At 40.5% G+C, this 15,915-nt stretch overlaps 2 protein-coding genes across 3 annotated transcripts; one reads left to right on the top strand and one right to left on the bottom strand.

The window, feature by feature from the left end:
- Positions 1–4,346: 4,346 nt before the first annotated feature.
- LOC112100981 lies at positions 4,347–5,458 on the bottom strand. The gene is made up of 2 exons (XM_024190858.1): positions 4,897–5,458; positions 4,347–4,828 (listed from the first exon to the last, which is right to left on the bottom strand). The coding sequence occupies exons 1-2, from the start codon at positions 5,456–5,458 to the stop codon at positions 4,347–4,349; spliced, it is 1,044 nt and encodes a 347-aa protein (XP_024046626.1).
- A 1,172-nt stretch (positions 5,459–6,630) lies between these two features.
- Positions 6,631–9,107, top strand: LOC18051019. 2 transcript variants are annotated; one of them, XM_006447536.2, is made up of 3 exons: positions 6,631–7,012; positions 7,475–7,498; positions 8,439–9,107. In XM_006447536.2, exons 1-3 carry the CDS (start codon positions 6,817–6,819, stop codon positions 8,783–8,785), a joined length of 567 nt encoding a protein of 188 aa, XP_006447599.1. In that variant the 5' UTR covers positions 6,631–6,816; the 3' UTR covers positions 8,786–9,107. The 2 variants fall into 2 exon arrangements, with proteins under 2 accessions (XP_006447599.1, XP_024047684.1); XM_024191916.1 differs by lacking the exon at positions 7,475–7,498 and having other exon boundaries at positions 8,439–9,067.
- The last annotated feature ends 6,808 nt before the right edge of the window (positions 9,108–15,915 follow it).

Genomic DNA, 15,915 nt, shown 5'->3' on the forward strand with positions numbered 1-15,915 from the left:
CTTCTTGCCATCACATTATGCTTCTTACTTTGCCATGTAACAAGATTGCCACCAACAAACATGCAATAGCCAAAAGTTGATCGTCTAACAACAACACTTCCAGCCCAATCCGCATCAGTATAGGCTTCAACTTGTAAGTGCCCATGATTCTTGAATAACAAACCTCTTCCAGGAATTCCCTTCAAATACCTGAGAATTCTATAAACTGCATTGAAGTGTTCTTGTCCAGCCGAATGCATAAATTGGCTAACCATGCTCACTGCAAACGATATATCTAGACAAGTATGTGACAAGTAAATCAGTCTTCCAACAACTTTCTGATATTATTCTCTGTCCAGAACTTCTTCAGGTTTACGAGGCTATAATTTGAGGCTGAGCTCAATAGGTGTTTCCACAGGTTTACACCCTAGCAAGCCCGTTTCATTAAGAAAATCAAGGACGTATTTACGTTGATTCACAAATATACCTTCTTTGGATCTAACAATTCCATTTCAAGAAATTATTTCAATGTCCTTAAATCCTTGATCTTGAAGTCGGCTGCAAGTCTCTTCTTCAATTTTTCTAGTTCTTCACTGTCATCACCTGCTATGACTATATCATTGTTGAGTGTTAGAAAATGTATATTTATAAAGGAGAAAATCGTCATTTTACATTTCAAATCTTACTAACACCCTACTTTTATATATTTAAGCTTCTTATGATTTAATTACGTGTGTTTTATTTTAATTAAGTATTTTATATATTTTAGGGGCATTATGGTCATTTCACAATGAATGAGAGATCAGACGACAAAACGGACATCACTTTTAAACTCAGGACGGTCGATAACCTTAGAAGGAGCATAAAAGAAAAAATAGCACTGTTCACATGCACGGTACTATTCACATATACGGTACTGTCTATGTTACTGTTTATGACATTGTTCACATAGACGGACCGATGACGTGGCATTGACCGATGATGTGGCATTGACTGATGAGGTGTCATGATCCTGTTTGACTAAAATTTTTATACATTGTTAATTGGTGACATGGCAGCATGTTAGTTGACCAAAAATTGCGAGTACGGTACATGCATATACACATAATTATTTTCAACCAAACCGCATTAATGTTCAAGCTGGGTCAAACTGCGTACTGTTGACTGATGACGTGGCGCAATCCTGAGCGTCCAAACTGTTTTTAATCTGATGGCCATAATTTACTCAATGTATCTACAAAAAAGGGCCCCCTCCCCCTAGTTTAGCATCTCTGAATCTATTTTTGGGCTCAATTTTCTGTAATTCCTTCTCTATCTTGTATTTTCTACGTATTTTAATAAATTTTTATTTTGCCTCTAGTTCAATTATGAGTAGCTAATTTTCTTTCAAGCTTGGGTTGAAGGTGAAGTCTCAACATGTGTCATGGGCTTTAATTGGTAAATTTACTTTCTCTTCCCCTTTAGTTTTTGTGGATGTTTTGATTTCTCGTCAACAAATCATAATAATCTTGTCTAGATACCACCCTGATTTCACCGGCTCCCTAGTATAAGGTTATTATTATTTGGCACGATAAGCCATTAGCACTATATTAATTAGAGTGTGGTTCATAAGATATGGATTCCCCCCTCATGATTTAATTGGCACTAATAAGGAATATTTAGCCCATGGTGCATGTTGATACGCATCTAGATATCCAAGTGTTTCATTTCAATAGATTTCTCTTTAATTTATTCTGGTCATTTTAATTCTAATTTTAAGATAATCTAAGCCACTTTCACCGCAAATCCAACCACCCTCATACAAAATTAATTCTACATATAATTAAAAGCCACCTCCTCATGGGATCGACACTCGTCACTATTAATTTATTCTACAATAAAATCATGCACTTGTGAGTTCAATAAAATTTGCACAACAATCATCCACATAAATAATTAGTATAACAACTCTACCTTCTATACCATGTTTATAGAAGATAGTATGATCAGTTAGTCTTTGACAATAAGCACAATTCTTTACAGATTTCCCAAATCACTCAAACCAAGCTCTAGGAAACTACTTGAGGCCATACAACGACTTCTTTAGTCTACAAACTTTCTTTGATCCCAAATTCTTCTCAAAACCGGGTGGTAGACTCATAAAGTCCTCTTCCTCAAGATCACCATTCAAAAAAGCATTTTATACATCCAATTGGTGTAATGGCCAGTCCAGATTTATAGATAAAGATAATAGAATACTAATTGAGTTTAACTTGGCTACTGGAGCAAAGGTCTCCTGATAATCAATCCTATAGGTTTAAGTGAATCCATTAGCTACTAATCTTGCCTTATACCTTTCTATGCTACCATCTGCTTTACACTTCATAGTAAAGACCTATTTGCAACCTACAGCCTTCTTTACTTTAGGCAAATCAACTATCTCCCAAGTACCACTTTTCCTAAGAGTATTCATCTCTTGCATCACTGCTAATTTTCAATTTGGATCACTAAGAGCTTCCTGAATGTTTCTCGGGACAAACAAGTGTGAGATTTTTGAGGTAAATGACCTATGAGTGTGAGAAAGTTTGTCATAAGAAAGATATTGAGCAATGGGATATCTAGGATTCCTAGTACGATTTCGGATTCCTTTTCTAATAGCAATGGGAATATTAAGGTTTGATTATTCTTTGCTAGGGAAAGTGATGGGAATTGAAGATAAATTAGAATCGAAAATACTTGTGATATTTGCAGGTCCAATCCCCGAGGGTTGTGATTGATCATTACCAAGAGTAACCGGCTGCCTTTGACTATTTTGATGATGTTTTCTCCGAGTATAAACCAAAAGCTTAGTGTTAGAATCATTTTAATCCAGTTGTAGTAGTGATTCTCAATCTGTTTCAAATACAATAATGTTTGGCATTATATTACCAGAACTTCCCTCACTGTTCTCAGAGTTTTTATCATCACATTTTTCCTGAATTTGAAGGTCGAGAATGGTAGGATGAGAGAATGAGGTATAATAGTCAAAATTTCTTTTGGTAAAGAGTTAGGAGGTAAATCTAAAAAAAAAATTCCATTACCTCATACTCCCCCTAAAGAGAATTTTTGTGAAAGTATGATTTATTTTCAAAAAACGAGACATCCATACTCACATAATTTTTTCTTGTTTGAGGATTATAGCACTTATATCCCTTTTTATTAGAGGCATACCCTATAAACACACATTTTTCTGCTCTTGGATCAAGTTTGGACTGAGTGTTATTAGATATACGAACAAAGACAATACAACTAAAAATCTTTAGATGTAAATTTGAGTACATTCTAGATAGAGAAAAACATTTTTTAAAACATTCTAGAGGTGTACTACATTTTAAAATACGTGTAGTCATCCTATTAATTAAATAAGTTGTTGTTAAAAAAGCTTCTCCCCAAAGATATTTTGGAACATTCATCAAAAATGTTATAGCACGTGTTACTTCAAGTAAATGTTTATTTTGCTTTCAGCAATCCCATTTTCTTGATGAGTATCTACACAAATGGACTTGTGATGAATACCTTTTTCTTTCAAAAAATTTTCCAAAATACCTTTACAGTGCTTGGTTCCATTATCATTGTGAAGAACCCTAATTTTCTTTTGAAATTGAGTTTCAACCATTGTGTAAAAGTCTTTAAAATTTTTTCCAACTTCAGATTTTTCACTCATTAAGTAAACCGAACATAGACGGGTGTGATCATCTATGAATATGACAAACCATTTTTATCTTTGAAATAGTAATGACTCTTGAAGGTCCCCAAACATCACTATGTATTAAATAAAATGGTTTTGAAGGAATATAAGGTTTTGGCAAATAAGTAATACGATAAATCTTAGATAAACAACTTTCACAATAAAATGATGAAAAATCCAAACCCTTAAATTAAGTAGGAAACAAATATTTAAGATATGGAAAGCTAGGATGTCCCAGTCTTAAATACCAAAACATTATTTGTGCATAAACAGAGTTATAACTAACACTACTAAGGCCCTAAGCCTTTTTATTCCCAGAGAAATCATCATCAAAGTAGTAAAGGCCACCAATCAATTTAGCACCGCCAATTTTCTTCCCCAAGGTTCGGTCCTGAAATTCATAGTAAGAATCACAAAAAATCACTCGGCAATTAGAATCTTTAGTTATTTTACTCACAGATAAAATATTACAAGCTAACTTGGGAACATGGAGAATAGAATTAAGGTTTAATTTTTTGGATAATTTAATCAAACATTTCCTTACTATTGGTGAGAAAGTATCATCTGCAATTCTTATTTTGTCCAGGCCAGAACATGGTGAGTAAGTGCAAAACAAATTTAAAAGGTTGGTTATATGATCAGAAGCTCCTGAATCTATGATCTAAGGAGCATAATATGAACATGAAGAAAGAGCATTGGGTGTGCTACCTGTTTGTGCAAGAGAAATACTAGGAATACTACTTGGTGAGTAATTGGGTTTTAACAGCTTCAGAAGGTGATCCATCTGCTCCTTGGTGAAGGGGTCTGTCTTAGTATCATTTGCAGTAGGAATCAACCGGGTATTTTCATCACTCGACTTGCTGCTCTTCCAATTTGGTGATTTTTCATGGATTTTCCAACATGTTTCTTGAGTATGACATGGTTTGTTGCAATAGTCACACAATAGTTGTGGCTTCTCTTTAGTTTTTTGCTGAAATCTTGCTATTTTGTTAGCAATAGCCTCTGCACTAAAAAGAGCAAAACTTTCAGTAGTCCCGTCAGTTGTCTTCTTTCTTAGCATTACATGTATGTGGCTCTCTTCTCTTCGAACCTCAGCAAACACCTTGCCAATTGGAGAAAATGGCTTCCTTCCAATATCTGCCCCTGAACTTCATCAAACTCAACGTTGAGTCCTGCAATAAACTTATAAATTCAAGAAGCCTCAACAATACTGTTGTAATATTTGGCATCTTCTGTGGATTTCCATCTATAATCATTGAACAAATCCAAATCTTGCCAAAGACGTTTTAATGAATTGAAATACTTGGTCACCGAGTCTTTTCCTTGCCGAATTTCACCAAGTTTCAGAGTCAATTCATAAACCTGAGACTGATTTCCCAAGTTATAGTACATTTGATTCATGTTGTCCCAGAGTTTCGTGGCTGTGGAGTAACACAAATAATTGGAACTAATGTCCTCATCCATGGAGTTCACAAGCCAAGTCATCACTATCGAATTTTCTGCATCCCAGGTCGCGTACATTGGATCCTCCGTTGCTGTTGCCTTCTTGTCTCTGGTCCGGTATCCAAGCTTCCCTCTCCCTCTAATATACATCCGAATGGATTGAGACCACCTTAAATAATTATCACGATTAAGGCGAATAATGGTAATTTGGACTGGATGAGTATCAGTATTAAGAGTTTGGGTTTGTGTCGGAGAACTAGTTGAAGTAGACATAATCAGTTGATTATGATGGCTCTGATACCATGAAAACTTTTCTATATTTCTCTCCATCGTAAAAGGTTACACAGATTCCTCTTATACAAGAGAATACATAAAATCAAGAAACTGACCAAAAAATTAGTTATATAGATGTACTAGTTATTTCCTAATTTACACCATTGATTTATTCTTATTTACAACTAACAATCCTCTCTAATTACAAATATTTTTTTCCCTTTTCTACAAATCGAGTTGGGGCAGATAAGGCCTGAACCCTCCTGAAATTGATCAAGCTTTAACTTTTAAGTTCGAACTTGACCTTGACTGTTAAATTCGAGTCAAAGCCAAAAATTTTTGGCTAATCAAAATCTGAGTTAAGTTTTTTTGTCATCCCTAGAAAGGAGATCAATGATAAGTTTTACTTTCGAAAGAAGTGATGCATATCCCAAAAGAAGTGCTATTGCATATAAGCAAAATAACGATTTGAAAAAGAAGAAAAGACCCAATGCAATTGAAAAAAAAAATCAATTTTAGTAGTTTGGACCTCATAGCTAAAATAAACTCTTATCATAATTTATATTTTGATTGAGAGATTAAATGAATTGTGCCTGAAATTGAAATCTAAGATTTCATAAATTAAAAAGATTGTTTTTTTTTTTTTTTTTTAGGTGGGGAATTTACTACTGGTGGTTGCAATGAAGAGAAGAAACCCCTTTATTTTTTCTTTTGAATGGAAGAAACATTGATGTTGAAATGAGGTTTGCACTAATGAGTTTTAGTTAAGGTTATTTTTGTCATTGATGGAAGTATTAAAAGAATTTTGTAAGACTTTTAAATATTTTAATGGGGTTAATAAAGAAATAATAATGTTAGATATTTTAACATTTGAGTTCTAACTTAAATTTTAATGTTATTTGTCACTCATCTATTGGATGATAAATTCCACATCTTATAAAATTATTTAATATCATCTAATAAATGAATGACATATCAATTAAAATTTAAATATTAGAATATCTAGCATTGTTTATAAAGAAAATAGATTTAAGAGGTGTTTTAGAGCGGCGCCAGTAGCCCGCGCAAACGATAAATAAGGGAGGGTTTTTATTTTTCTCAAACACATAAAATTTGGTCTATTGGACTTTTAGCTAATCTATTCTAAATTAATCTTTTTCTGATTACACCCCTTTTGAAAATTATTAATTAAGGAGAAGGTGTATTTATTAACTGAACGGGGTACACTTAACAGTGGATTGTAGTCAACAGTCTTAAAGCGCGTTCAGATTAGGCCGTCGAAAACCGTTAGCAAATAATTAAGATTTAAAAGAAAGCTACACTTGACGACGATGCGGTAACAGTCCAGCGCAACTCTCATTCATCATACCCACTCCGCGTGTCGTTTTCGTCAATACAACCGACGACAGAGGGCAATGGCGGTGAATCAAGCGGCGATAGCGAAGGTGGGTTTGAGTTTACTGGGGCTTTGCTTGTTCGGATACATAGTCGGTCCGCCTCTCTACTGGCACTTCATGGAGGGTTTAGACGCCGTCAGCCACTCCTCCGCCGCCACGTGTCCTCCTTGCGTTTGCGACTGCTCTTCTCAGCCTCTCCTTTCAATCCCAGATGGTACTTTCTTTTTCCACTTTCCCGATCTGCTTAGATCCAGTATCAATAATTCCTAATTTGGTTTTTAGTTTAGATCTGCGGTAAATTTTCTTTTTTAGTGTTGATCAATCCCATCAACAGCTAGAATTGAACTTCTTAAGATCGTCTATGAAGCATTTTATTTTATAGTGCAAGTATGTACAAAGCATTCAGTAAATACTCACGATGAAGTTATGGTTGTCGGTTCCAAGTAGTAAAAGCCGTAGCTGAAATTTATACTTGTTTTGTATGCGGCAGTCACTTTGACTTGAATTTGTGCATTTTAGCCACTGGCTTGGTTTTCATGTAAAATTGTTTTGCATTTAGCTAATTACTTTAGTTATGTGTAGCTATTTTAACATTCTGATTCTTTTTGGGATTTGTACAAAAATCAAACTTGTGCTCACTTTAGTGTTTTTTTTTTTTTTTTATATATTTGTGCAGGACTTGGCAATGCATCCATTACAGGTTATTTTCCTTATCAAAACTTGACTGTTAAAGAAAGGTGTTATTGAATTAGTTTCTTTGTCTATGATTTTGTCACCAATGTGGCACGAGGAAAGGAACCATTACACTCCTTGCCATAATGCAGCACTTGTTTTTGTCGGAGCATTCTCTTCAGATACAAACCATTCTTGTTTTTCTTCTAATTTGTCATATAGATTACTTTCAAATCTGGGAAGGGCTATGTGAACATATAGTACATTAGTACCTATTATGTAGAAAATGGTTAACTGGGTGTAGCACTGATATACTCAAAACCTTGCCCATTATAATTTCGTAGCACCATGCTTGCAGCCTGAAAAGGTGGCTTCATAGGCATATGATTTCATTAGAAACTGTACAACTAAAATTCCAAAACTTGTAATGATATTGATGCTCTTCAGAAACAGTCAATTAAATAAAAACCATTCCTTCTCCTTGCATGAAACGTCCTTTGATGCACCCTTTTTTAACTGTCCTTTTAACATGATTGATAGGCTGGTTCTAGAGTGCTTATTATTCATGACAGTCAGAGAGAGCTCTGATGTCTCTAAAACAAATGACACGGTAAAAATCAAGCCCTTAGATTTTTGACCATTTGTAATCTGTTATTATCTAAAATCATTCAGTAATCTTCTCTTTGAATGCCACTGCATCAGAATGATCATAACAATAACATGATGGCAGTCCCATCGCAGAACAATTCTTAGTGATGGAATGTAATGATTAACATGTGTGGTTTATTTTATGTGGATAATAAATTTACTCTTTTTTATTTGTTTTGTAACTTCAAAATTGCTTGGTTTAAGTTTGGTTTTAGGTAATGAACAAGCTGTTATTTTTTTTTTTTTTAATTTTTTGCATACTTCCAGATGCTTAATTGTACTAATTGTACTATTTCTTTTATTTCAATTGGTTCATGCAGATTGTGCAAAGCATGATCCAGAAGTGAGTGAAGACACTGAGAAAAATTTTGCAGAGCTATTGGCTGAGGAACTGAAGCTACGGGAAGCTGAAGCTTTGGAAAATCAGCAGCGTGCAGACATGGCTTTGCTTGAGGCTAAGAAGCTTACATCTCAGTATCAAAAGGAAGCAGACAAGTGCAATTCAGGTATGGAAACTTGTGAAGAAGCAAGGGAGAAAGCTGAAGCAGCACTAGCAGCACAGAAGAAACTGACAGCGACATGGGAACAGAGGGCTCGCCAGAAAGGTTGGAGAGAAGGAATTACGAGGTCACATGCTCAGTCTCAAGGAACTGCACAGGCTAGATAGAAAAAGAACGACCACGATGTTGTATAAAATCTCATGAGGTCTCACCCCAAAGGCATGATATTCGTGAAATGTGATGAACACATCTTTAGCTATCTGATTTATTTATTGTGGTTAATAGCAAGTATAGACAGTCTTATTTTTGAAGCCTTTCAAATTACAGTGTATTGTTCCGTTTCTAGTGATAGCCTCCACGCTCAACTGTCAAACAAGACAAGAAGCTGTGGTCGGTGTGAAATCGAAGTGCCAGTTATAGTTCAATGTCTATTTATAAAGCTTAAGTTTGTTTCTGAATTTCGATTTGCAATTGAGGATTTTGTGTTCATAAGTGATTACTACAGTCTACAGCTGTTTGTTTTCTTCAAGCCATTCCAGCAATAGAACAAAATTGACATTAATGATGCATTTACTAAACTGAAATCGAAATAAATTATAATAAAAGTGAGCTATAATCATAATGAAGAATGAAAATTATAATAAATTATTTATCTTAGTGGTAGGATTTGAGATCGAAATGAGCTGAATTATGGTTACCATTGATGTGTTTATTTTGGTTTGAAATCAAAATCTGAATCATTAAGATTGTTTCAAATAACTAAAATGTCCTAATTAATTATTGTCATAATTATTATTAAAAAATTATTCTTATTAATAATTATTGTTAGTAATAATAATATTATCATTAATATTGATATATTAATTAATCATAATATTTTTTATCATTAATAATAATAATAATAATAACAACAACAACACATTTCAAAATAATAATAATAATAATAATAATAATCAAAATCATCATCAACAAAGGCAGCAACAAATCGAAATCGGATCTAAATCGCATCATCATCGTCGGCATCGTCGACATCATCATCTATGACGGCTGCTGCTTGCTGCTTGACAATCGATGGCATTGATTTTGGTAGCGACGATTTGGCGAAGACGAAGAAGATCAATGAGGCTTCGATTGGTAGTGACAGTTTACTGTGTTTTCTATTCTTTTTGTTTTTTTTTTTTTGCCATTTCTATTTTTAAATTGAATGAGAGTGTTTTCGAAATTTTAAAATTTCGATGAGAGTAGAGTTGGTATTCCCGGGAATGGGAGACTAATGTCAAGGGCTCGCTTGGCACTCAAGGTAGATACACTTAGAAGTGGGGGTTAACTTCGAAATTGGGCTACCAAGACAACTAACTAGCTGGGGTGCACTTAGCAAAACCCCCACCAAGGCCCAAAGTCCACCAAGGCCCAAAGGTCTAGAACTCTCTACATATTACCCATTCACTAGAACTTTCTAGGACTCACCACTTGGGTCCCTTAGTGTTTTGCCACTTGTAGTAGAGTTCTCTAGAACTTATCACTCCACCCCCTATAAATATGAGTGAACACACATCATTCACACAACCACCAACACACCCACACAACACACCTAGCACACTAGCTCTCAAGCTCTCTTGTACAAACACTCTTGTAATTATTCAAAGTGTAATACAATCATCTTTGGTCATTCCACTCTTACTACCCTTAACATTTTCTCCAAGTGTGTGTGCTTGGCTTGTTTAGGGAGTAATCTAGGCTTACTTAGCGACTCACACGCTAAGGTCGCTCAAGTGCCGCACGGGAACTTGCTGCGCAAAACTATCACCCTGTGACAAGTGGTATCAGAGTTACGGTTTGCACCCACACGCAAACTAGCTCATAGACGATGGCCAATCCTTCCAGCACATTGCAAGAGGGCACACTCGGTGCGGAGGTACAGGAGCAAGCTCGTGGCCGCGAGGAGGGAGGACGCGGACAGCCAAAGTCCCGAGGTAAGTCCAAAGCCCCTTCTATGGATGCATTGGAACCTCGTGTTGCCATGTTCGAAACGTCAATGGCTGCTGTCCAAGACACCCTTGATACATTAGAGGAGCGAGTCGATGGCCTTGAGGGCGAATATGGCGAATTCACAGTAGCCACCAAAGCCCTCATGCAAGACCAAGCCGACTCTCTCCGAGGGGAGTTTCGAGCATCCATGACGAGCTGCTCAGTTTGCGTACCTTTGTACAAAATGAGTTGCGTGCAGTCCGTGCGGAGGTTGACGAGGTCCGTTCGGATTGGGCTTGGCACAAGCGCACACTCATGCCTAGCTCGGCTGCGGTTCCCGCAAGCTCGAGTGATGCGCGCCGTAGTGACGTGCCCAAGCCTGATACTTATGATGGTGCACGCAACGCCATTGTGGTTGATAACTTCCTGTTTGGGCTAGAACAATATTTCGACGCGATGGGTGTCCGAGATGATGCGTCAAAGGTAGGCACCGCGCCTACATTCCTCTGAGGCTCCGTGCAACTATGGTGGCAGTGGAAACACGGTGAGATGGGCAAGGGCATTTGTGCCATCAGCACATGGGCCGAATTTCAGCAGGAACTTCGCAAGCATTTTGCCTCAAGCAATGCGGAGAAGGAAGCACGAGCGCGGTTACGTCGGCTTAAGCAAACAAGTAACGTCCGCGATTACATCAACGACTTCACCACCCTTATGCTTGAGATTTCCGACATGTCCGATAAGGACTCTCTCTTCTACTTTCAAGACGGCCTTAAAGATTGGGCCAAGACGGAGCTTGATAGGCATGGCGTGCAAACTCTCGACGACGACATTGCCATTGCGGATTCACTCTCCGATTACTCCGCCCAGCCCAAAGACAAGAGGCCTAGCCACGGCAAAGGTGGGGGAGAGGGCCGAAAGGACAAGGGCCGCAACCGCAAGGAATGGGGACAGAAAAAGCCTCCAAGCGGCAAGAGCAGGCAAGGCAAGACAGAAAAACAGCAGCCGCCAAAGCCTCGAAGCCCATGTTTCATTTGCAATGGCCCTCATTGGGTGCACGACTGTCCGGAGAAAAAGTCGCTTAGCACCCTCGCCGCTCAGCTCAAGGGCGACTCTCCATCGACACCGGAAGAACCCCAACCTAGAGTGGGTTCCCTCAAACGCCTTGGAGCGCTTGAAAGCCATCCGCCCACAGCCACGAGGAAAGGGCTCATGTATGTGAATGCCACAGTTAATGGGCAAGCTGTTCGGGCATTGCTCGACACCGGAGCCACCCACAACTTCATCTCGGAAGAAGAGGCTAAGCACATAGGCCTAAAGGCGACAAAGGACGGAGGCACAATGAAGGCGGTAAACTCACCCGCCAAGCCCATTGCGGGCACCGCACAAGGAGTGCGCGTTATTCTTGGAACGTGGAGTGGAAAGCTCGACTTCTCGATCGTGCCCATGGACGACTTCAAGATGGTCCTCGGCATGGAGTTCTTCGACCGAGTCCATGCGTTTCCACTGCCGGCCACGAACTCCCTAAGCATCCTCGATGGGAGTATGGCGTGCATGGTTCCAGCCGAGCACTCGAAGACCGCGGACAAGGCGCTCTCCGCCATGCAGTTCAAAAAGGCTTTTCGGAAGGACCCTAGCTTCTTGGTTTCCATTCGGGAGGTGAATAATGAAGAGGGTCGAGAAGACTTGTCAAGCCAACCTCCTCCACTCATTCAAGCCGTCCTCGACGAGTTCAAGGACGTCATGCCTCCGAAGCTCCCGAAGAAGCTCCCACCAAGTCGAGAGGTGGAACATGAGATTGAGTTAGAGCAAGGCGCGAAGCCGCCAGCCTTAGCGCCTTACCGCATGGCGCCACCCGAGTTAAAAGAGTTGCGGAGGCAACTCAAAGACTTGCTCGACGCGGGCTACGTCCGCCCTTCCAAGGCCCCATTCAGTGCACCAGTGCTCTTTCAAAAGAAGAAGGATAGATCTCTACGCATGTGCATCGACTATCGGGCGCTCAACAAGATTACAATCAAGAACAAGTACCCGATCCCCTTGATTGCGGACTTGTTCGATCAACTCGGCAGCGCGCGGTACTTCACCAAGCTCGACCTACGGTCCGGGTACTACCAAGTGCGCATCACCAAGGGTGACGAACCAAAGACGACGTGCGTGACCAGGTATGGCTCTTTCGAATTTCTTGTTATGTCGTTTGGTCTCACCAATGCACCGGCGACATTCTGCACTCTCATGAACAAAGTTCTCCAACCGCTTCTCGACCGCTTTATTGTGGTGTACTTGGATGACATTGTGGTGTACAGCACCACACTCGAGGAACATGCCCAACACTTACGGCAAGTTCTCCAAGTACTACGCAACGATGAACTCTACCTCAAGCTGGAGAAGTGCTCATTTGCCCAACGAGAGGTGGAGTTTCTTGGCTACAAGATAGCAGACGGGAAACTTATGATGGAGGACTCAAAAGTAAAGGCTATACTTGAATGGCAACCTCCTACCAATATACCCGAACTCCGGTCTTTCCTCGAGTTGGTGAACTATTACCACCGCTTCATCAAAGGGTATTCGGCTAAAGCGGCACCCTTGACCGAGCTGCTGAAGAAGAACCGTACGTGGCATTAGTCCAAGGAATGCCAACGCGCTTTCGGAGAATTGAAGAAGGCTATCTCCGAACAGCCCGTCCTTGCACTTCCAGACCATACAAAGCCATTTGAGGTTCAAACGGATGCCTCCGACTTTGCCATAGGCGGAGTACTCATGCAAGAAGGTCACCCCATAGCATTCGAGAGCCGGAAGCTCAACAACACAGAACGCCGCTACACCGTGCAAGAGAAGGAGATGACAGCCATTGTCCATTGCCTACGAGTGTGGCGACACTACTTGCTTGGCTCACACTTCGTGATCTTGACGGACAACGTAGCCACAAGCTACTTCCAAACACAAAAGAAGTTGAGCCCCAAGCAAGCAAGGTGGCAAGACTTTCTTGCGGAATTTGATTATAGGCTCGAGTACAAGCCCAGGAAAGCCAACGTTGTTGCGGATGCTCTAAGCCGCAAAGCGGAATTGGTTACACTTAGCATGAGCCAGCCAAAATCCGATCTCGTCATGCGCATCAAGGAAGGCCTCCAACAAGATCCGTTGGCGAAAGACTTGTTGGGGAAAGTGCTTGAAGGGAAGACGAGGCGATTTTGGCAAGAGGAAGGAATCTTCCTCACCAAGGGAGACCGACTATTTGTGCCAAGGTGGGGAAATTTGCGGCGGGAGGTGATCAAGGAGTGCCATGACTCGAAGTGGGCTGGCCACCCCGTAGTAGAGCACACGACCGCACTCATCCAAGCCTCCTACTTTTGGCCTCACATGAGGGATGACATCGAGGCCTACGTGCGGACATGTCTCGTGTGTCAACAAGATAAGGCAGATCGCCAACTTCCGGTGGGACTATTGGAGCCTTCACCAACAGCATCAAGACCATGGGAGAGTGTCACCATGGACTTTATCTCGGCCCTACCCAAGTCCGAGGGGTGCGGAAGCATCATGGTGGTAGTCGACCGCTATAGCAAGTATGCGACTTTCATCACCGCACCGACCGATTGCAAAGCGGATGAGGCTACCCGCCTATTTGTCAAGCACATCATCAAACTTTGGGGAGTTCCAAAAAGCATCGTGAGCGACCTCCACACTTCACCAGACGCTTTTGGACGGAGCTATTCAAGATGTTGGGAACCGACCTCAAGTTCTCAACAAGCTTTCATCCGCAAACGGATGGACAAACCGAGCGCATCAATAGCCTACTTGAGATGTATCTTAGGCATTATGTAAGCGCTCACCAGCGAGATTGGGGAAAGTTGTTGGACGTTGCCCAATTCTCATACAACCTACAACGGAGCGAGGCTACGGGCAAGAGTCCATTCGAGATCATCATGGGATTTCAGCCGACGACGCCCAATGCCATAGCCTCGACCTATGAAGGAAAGAGCCCAGCAACCCACAAACTCGCTCGCGAATGGCATGAAGAAGCGGATATCACGCGAGCATACCTCGACAAGGCCACTCGAAGAATGAAAAAGTGGGCTGACTCAAGGAGACGCCACGTCGAGTACAAGGAAGGCGACCAAGTGATGGTGAAGCTCCTACCCCAACAGTTCAAGACGTTGCGGAAAGTCCACAAAGGGTTAGTGAGACGATATGAAGGGCCTTTCGAAGTAGTTCGACGCGTGGGCAAGGTCTCCTACCAACTCCAACTTCCATCAAGACTCAAGATCCACCCGGTCATTCACGTGAGCTTGCTCAAGCCATACCACGGAGACGCGGGAGATCCAAGCCAAGGCAAGTCAAGGCGTGCCCCAACCGCCGTTGTCACCGCTATTGACAAGGACATGGAGTACATTCTTGCGGATCGAGTAATTCGAAGACGGGGCATACCGGCTTACAACGAGTACTTGGTGAAATGGAAGAACCTCCCCGAGAGTGAAGCAACATGGGAGCGCAAAGACGATCTATGGCAATTCGCAGAACATGTGCAGCTCTACAAACACAACAACGCAACGAGGACGCCGCGAACATAGGTGGGGGAGGATTGTCACGGGCTCGCTTGGCACTCAAGGTGGATACACTTAGAAGTGGGGGTTAACTTCGAAATTGGGCCACCAAGACAACTAACTAGCTGGGGTGCACTTAGCAAAACCCCCACCAAGGCCCAAAGTCCACCAAGGCCCAAAGGTCTAGAACTCTCTACATATTACCCATTCACTAGAACTTTCTAGGACTCACCACTTGGGTCCCTTAGTGTTTTGCCACTTGTAGTAGAGTTCTCTAGAACTTATCACTCCACCCCCTATAAATATGAGTGAACACCCATCATTCACACAACCACCAACACACCCACACAACACACCTAGCACACTAGCTCTCAAGCTCTCTTGTACAAACACTCTTGTAATTATTCAAAGTGTAATACAATCATCTTTGGCCATTCCACTTTTACTACCCTTAACATTTTCTCCAAGTGTGTGTGCTTGGCTTGTTTAGGGAGTAATCTAGACTTACTTGGCGACTCACACGCTAAGGTCGCTCAAGTGCCGCACGGGAACTTGCTGCGCAAAACTATCACCCCGTGACACTAAGGTGGCATTTGTTTATTTATTTGAAATTTGAAAAGACTTAAATTAGGTTGTGTTTTTTTTTTTTAATCTGAAATCTGAATAATTAAATTTAGTTGAAGTCTGAATAGGTCTGAATGAAAATATCTTAAGGACATGTTTGTTTTTTCTTTTTCAACATCTGAAGAGAAAAACTTAAAAGTTAATAATTTGACATAAATATCATTTTTTAA

This window comes from Citrus clementina, unplaced genomic scaffold, assembly GCF_000493195.1.
Source record: "Citrus clementina cultivar Clemenules unplaced genomic scaffold, Citrus_clementina_v1.0 scaffold_2, whole genome shotgun sequence".
NCBI lineage: Eukaryota > Viridiplantae > Streptophyta > Magnoliopsida > Sapindales > Rutaceae > Citrus > Citrus x clementina.